At 38.9% G+C, this 6301-nt stretch overlaps 1 protein-coding gene across 3 annotated transcripts; it reads left to right on the top strand.

The window, feature by feature from the left end:
• The first annotated feature begins 1004 nt into the window (after nt 1-1004).
• On the top strand, nt 1005-5158 carry LOC139737018 (uncharacterized). 3 transcript variants are annotated; one of them, XM_071647694.1, is made up of 3 exons: nt 1005-1370; nt 2028-2265; nt 3471-5158. In XM_071647694.1, the coding sequence occupies exons 2-3, from the start codon at nt 2081-2083 to the stop codon at nt 4534-4536; spliced, it is 1251 nt and encodes a 416-aa protein (XP_071503795.1). In that variant the 5' UTR covers nt 1005-1370; nt 2028-2080; the 3' UTR covers nt 4537-5158. The 3 variants fall into 3 exon arrangements, with proteins under 3 accessions (XP_071503795.1, XP_071503797.1, XP_071503796.1); XM_071647696.1 differs by having other exon boundaries at nt 2068-2265; XM_071647695.1 differs by lacking the exon at nt 1005-1370 and having other exon boundaries at nt 1994-2265.
• Nucleotides 5159-6301: the final 1143 nt, after the last annotated feature.

A 6301-nucleotide genomic window follows, 5' to 3' on the forward strand; every position in this document is an offset into this window, starting at 1 on the left:
TTCAAGGTAAATTCTGTACCCCTGTAGTTTAAAGGAGGTAAGCCTATTGCTTCTTCATTACAATACATGCTTGGAAATGAAAACATATAAATCATTTTTTTTTTCAGATTTCTTCATATCCTTCATTCTGGACATAAAGAATGTTGAAGCCTTGGCGGCGTTATCCAGTGATAGTGCCATGATTGACTCAAAATTTTTAGAATTCAGAAATTTTAACTGGTTGTCTGGTTGTTACTGAATTATGTTAAGGGTATAATTCCCCTTCTTTCTGAAAGAGAGAAGTCGAGTGTTCTTCTGTTACGCGAGGAAAGTGAAAATGTGTTGAATTTTCTTTATTTTTTTATGTCGTTGTACACATGTGATATCACGAGCTACAGTAGTCTTCTCATCCAGACTTGACCGAGTTTACCAGAAATTCATGACTTTTGAACGGATTGTCCGATTTTCCTCAAACTCTCACTGATGTGTTCTACTAATATTGCTGCATTCACAAAACTCACATGTCTATGAAGGTGAACTTGTCCTGAGATGATGGTGGTTATTTATTTGTTGAGATGATACGCGTGACAGGTTGTTGTGCCAGCAATATTGTCCTCCCTTCCGTAATTACCCAATAAAATGTTATGCAAAGGTTAACTCAAATGGCGCAACATTGACATGAATGCTATACTGAAAAGGCAGACATGAAATAAGTCCGTATGATTTTTGCGCTCACTGCTTTGCCTTAAAAAAAAATGCGATTTTCGTCATGATCCTTAGTGCTCAAGCGTGTAGTCTGTAGCCAGCATTTTACCTTCAACCGTAGTATGTACGTGATACCAAAGCCAGTACATAACGCCATATGGTAGCACCTATCACTGTTTGTAGTGCTCGCCCAAATGTCATGACCGACCGCAAAATTAATAGCACGCGAAGTTTATCTTACTCGGTCGAGCACAAAAATATCCACTTTAACTGTAATTAGTCTCATGTCTCAACCTGTTCCGTGCCATTGACTTCGGAAAGTGTGTACAACGTGATAGGGTCTTCTGTGCCGTTCGTGGCACTTACAGCGCACAACGGGTTAAAATTAGTGAAACATGTTTTCTACAGTTCTTGTTAGCGCTGTTATAATCTCCGCGTAGTGAAAATAGGAGACGGGCTTTTAAAAGAGGTCATTTTGCCAGGGAGGTGGACTCCTGATGTTACTAGCCGTGGTATATCTAGTGCAATGACAAGTTTGGTACAGGTACTTTACAAACACCCGTAAAGAGGCAGCTGACTTGAACATTAACGCCAAGCGTTCAGACACGTATCCTGCTTCCGCTCCGTTTCCTCTAACTGTCAACGTTGTCCTGGGATATTCTTCCAGTCGTCAAATGGACCAAGAGGTTTGATTGTGATTTGTGAATCGCATTTTATAACTGATATAACTATGCAGCTGTGGGAATTATCTTGAAGTTTATACACTGTATTCATACAGTTCTTTTACGCTTAGTCGAAGGATATTCACCACTGGCTGTAGCAGTTACTGGCAATAGGGACAGCCAGAAATCCAAGTAATATGTGCCTTGAGACTGTTTACACATGCTGTTGACATTTTCTGTTCAATGGAGGTGGAAAGCATTGCCTCACTTCTATAACGTGTGTTATCGTTTATTGTCTGCGGACTAGATCATTACACCTTTTTTTTGTGAAAAATCCTATAGTCACTTTCCTTAAAAGTACAGGCCGATATACATACGACTGTATCATATAGGCCGATATAAGACTTAGATATATCTCCTATGATTTGTATGAGATATCTCATCGTATATCTCATATGCTTATCATAAAATATGAGATATATAATCATATTTCATTGTAGTTGGCTTATTACATTATTCACTTTTTCTCTGGCCGTAAAGCATTTTCAAACTTCAATATTCATATGGGAAAGGAAAGCTCAAAAATTAGAACTTGAACGTGTTGAACTTGGCGTTAAAGTGTCTCCTGTCTACTTTTCGTCTTTAGTTTATAAATATTGAGTTTTAATGCGTTGATTACAGGATATCATATCAAGATACCTGTCCAACTTTAACCTGGCAGTTAATTCACGATCATGGATGGGATGTCGACCGCCGACAAGAGAACGTATCGGTGCCACTGCCACGGGCTTGCCATCAAGGTTATCACCATAGCCACTTTCCTAGCATTGGGTTGCTTTTTCACAGTCTTTTACACCAACGCTCCAGTACGATCTTTTCCTTCTTTGTCAATCCCCGTGCCTTCACTAAGTCAACGCAGGTAATATATTAACAGGTTTGTCGGTGTGCTTGTATGAGTGTTTAAGTGTGTGTTGTATCATAGTTCGTACACGAATGTGTTAATTTGTCTTTGCTTTTTACTGTTATTAGTTGCTGTTTTTTAATTTCCTTCCAAAAAGGATAAAAATGAGAAAAAAAAAGGAGTGAGGAAACGCCAATTCCTCTGTAGAACAGGTTGAAAACTTAATAGTTCAAGGTCACTGGTATAGTTTTAAAAAATCTGGTTCTGAAAGCCCCCAAAGTTGTCACTGCATAGCGCTTATTTACAGTCATTTTGATGGTGTGCTTGATGTATTTCAGCACTCATTCTGACAACAGCAGAAAGAATTGAAATTTTGCAGTCTTTGAAACTGAATATCATATAAAATGTACATGAATTTGAACATACTGAACAACTTTGGGCCAAATGCTTATACGATATTTGTATTCTATTAACCCAAGAGCAGTTTTATTTCGTTTGGGTCGAGTGTCAAGGTGTAACGGAATTGCGCGAGGGCTATTTGTGGATTTGGAACTATATTGGCTAGAATAGTGCATGAAAGAGTAGGTATCATCTGCTATAAAGTAAATCAAGAGTATTACGTTGATTTAATTGTGTAGGCTATTATGGCGTCTCCCTGTAGCGGCAAAAGAAAAGGTATGATTCACCACCGTGAACTATTGCGAAATCATTGACACGTGGTACCGATTCGACAAATCACAAATCTTTTTATATTTAATTTAATGGTTTATGAGATACCTAACAATACAACTTGAAGACATAATATACTCTTGAAAGAGGAAGTATGTAGACTTGGGTTATCGATGACACATGTACAGTTTCCACTAAATGAAAAAGACAGCGAACCTGGCGATATGTATTTGCATTCTTAAAAAAAATGTATATTCGCTGATTTTTTTTTCGCGTTTACATGGAGGGCATTGTATTGTGAAACTGATACGTGATATAATTTTGTGCATATACAACAGAAGATTCAGAACTTAGACGAATTCAACTCATATGAACAGTTCAATAGTCACCAACTCTATCTATAGTAATCTTGAACTTGAAATTTCATCGCATTATGACTAGTCTTTATGAGTCACAATGCTCATAATGGGGAGAATAAACAAAAATACATCAGCGCTGTTAGCTCAGCGCAAACTCATTCTTTCATGAGACTTATTTACATTCTTTTCTCGCAGGATCATCGAAGATCGATTACTTGGTTCGACGAGAAGTGAATTCAGACATTTTGACAGACTAAAGGATTGGTTACCGAACGCGACAAACAGTTTACCAAACTACTTTACTACCGCAGCCAAGTCGCCGGCGGAACAAGTCAAGTACAGAGACGGGGTCATCGTTTTTAATCATGTTAATAAGGCCGCGGGAACTTCGACAAAGTCATGTTTACACCAGCTCGTCTCGGAGTCGGGCCGAAGTCTGGGCCCCGTGTTGACGCAAGGAGGTAGGAAGCGTTTGGAAATCAAACTGGATAATGGGCGCCTTTTGCACGACACTCTGATGGGTGGCTACGCTTTTGGAATCTGTGATTCGTGTGCCCATCTGAGTTGTACATGCTCCTACTTCACATTCTTGCGAGATCCATACGAAAGGGTTATATCGTCTTTCACGTACTGCCAGAAGAGGTGGCGGGATCAAACGTGCTCCTCGCTTGGGCCACCAAAAGACACTTCCCTCAGAGAATGGGCCATCTTCCAGGGCAGTTATTTCTTCCGGCAGCTCCTCTTGAAACCCTGGTTTTGCCGAAAACAAGACGGGACAAATACAATTAATGTCAGGAACTTCAGCGAGCTGAGTGGTATTCCCGAATCAAGCAACCAGTCATTTGCCAACGCGTCCTGCTGGCTGAAGGAGAAATTCATCCTTAGGAGTTCGTTGACCTCAACGGACATGGATGACCTCTTGCAGTACTGCGTCGATCACTTGGAAGACTGGTTTGCTGTTATCGGACTCACGCAGGAGTACGACCTATCCCTTGCCATGCTGGAGCGCGTTTACGGCCTGCCGTTCGTAGATCGGTGCAAGGGAAGGACATCGAATCGCAGTCAAAAGCTCGACCTCTCGATTGACGGGCACACATGGACGAATGAAACATCCATGACCTCACACTGCAAGGCACAGTTGCAAAAGGACAAGGAAGTCCAAGAAGCTCTTAGAGCAGACCAAATGTTATACGAAAGGGCGCTAGATATATTCAAGAGACAAAAAGAAGTCTTTCTGCAGTATACGAGCGCCGAACATTGACTGAACATGAAATCCCCCGCCTCATCATCTTACTTTCTTATTTTTTTATTATTGTATCCGTCTGTCCGTCTGTCTGTCTGTCTGTCTGTCTGTCTGTCTCTCTCTCCCTGTGTTTCTGGCATACCCATAATCTGTTAATATCCAGCTTTTCTTGCCGCTTTTTTTTTTTTGTTCAACGTGAGGACCTTGTGTGAACTTTCTTCGAATTTAGGTAATTATTATTCTTGTCGACGATGTTATCTCCCTGTTTACGTTGACTTCCGTGACGAGTTAAAAGTCAGTCCAAACAATGTATCATGCTTGTATGCATTCATGATGATGAAAGAAATTAAACATTTGAAATGAATTTGAATGAAATTATATTAAGTTAAATGAAATGACGTTAAATCAAATATATCCCATATTCGACTCCTTGAGACTATTCGAATGAAATCTAATCAATAACATTCTTCGGCATATGCATACATGTATATGTTCATACACTTACCTTGTTTGGATCTGGCGGTGGTATTACATATTGTATAAGACTAAAGATTTGGCCGAAATGTATTTTGTAGGAGCTACATAATACCATCACACCATAGATATTGGTAAAGACAAATAATATATATCCGTAAAGAATGTTCTGGTTGTTTGAAGCGGCACTGCATGAACATGATGAAAAAGCACTATCTTTGGAATAATCTTGTTCTCCTTGATTATGTTCTCATCTTCCTGTTCCTGTGTGTGGAGTGTCTATCACAACATGGTTCTTAAATTGGACTCCAGATCTTTTTGTATAACTATACGCCTCGTTGAGATTATCAATTTCATTCTTTCCTCTTTTTTTCACCGTTTTCTACCATGAATACTGAGAAAAAGTCATACCGGTGCTGCCGCCGCAATGTCAACATATTGGCATAGTCGTGTTTTCTATGCAGTACATCATGTTTACCTCCATCAATTCAAACCGATACACACTATTGAGGTGTCAAAATTAATTCCCCCTATAACAGGTAGCACATGGTGTAAACTCTATAATTTCAGTTTGTTGTACTCACTGTGTCCACACATTAAAGGGACATTCCAGACGATTTTCATAATTCACATCATGTAGCATATAAATCGACAACTCCATATATAGATTTGTGGAATTTATTGTGGTTCTTGAGCAGAGAAACAATACTTTGAAAAACCTTAAACAAATTACACTGAACAAGGATGATGACATAGGAGGTTCACCTATTTCAGAAACGTAGCAGTGTAATTTCATTACAATACCGCTTGCTTGCGAGTTCACCTGTGTCTAATCTATGCATTCCTTCTTCCTTTGTTTTGCTTCCATGAGCCCCAACTCATGCATTCTTATGGTGACTATGCCATGTCATCATCCTTGTTCATTGCAGTTTGTTCTAAATTTTGAAAATATAATCATTCTTCATCCCAATTATAACAAATTCTGAAACTCTGTCCTCAGTATAACTAATTTACAGTTATTCAAATGTAAAAATGTGAAAGTCATCCGGAGGTCTCCTTTAATAGATACACAATCTATTCCTCACAAAAAAGCATACAGATTGCCATACACACACACACACGCACACACACATAAGGAAACCTACAATTATGAAGAGTTCTATCGCAAAACAAGCTAACTCCATACTTTTTAAGTTGAGGTATTTCTGATTTAAGGTGTAAAAAAAAAAGTACAGAAATTTATAAGAAAATACGGGTTATTTTTAATCATAGCTTCTAGAATGTTCCGTGGTATGTTTTAATGAGGTAT

Source organism: Diadema antillarum, unplaced genomic scaffold (assembly GCF_040938485.1).
Source record: "Diadema antillarum isolate AM-2024a unplaced genomic scaffold, OU_Dant_1.0 seq00000675_RagTag, whole genome shotgun sequence".
Classification (NCBI taxonomy): Eukaryota; Metazoa; Echinodermata; class Echinoidea; order Diadematoida; family Diadematidae; genus Diadema; species Diadema antillarum.

Excerpts from the sequence above, each read along its gene's own strand:
- LOC139737018 (XM_071647694.1), top strand. The coding sequence starts at position 2,081 with ATGGATGGGATGTCGACCGCCGACAAGAGAACGTATCGGTGCCACTGC. Across the intron at positions 2,266-3,470 it reads CCTTCACTAAGTCAACGCAG|GATCATCGAAGATCGATTAC; the intron begins GTAATATATTAA and ends CTTTTCTCGCAG.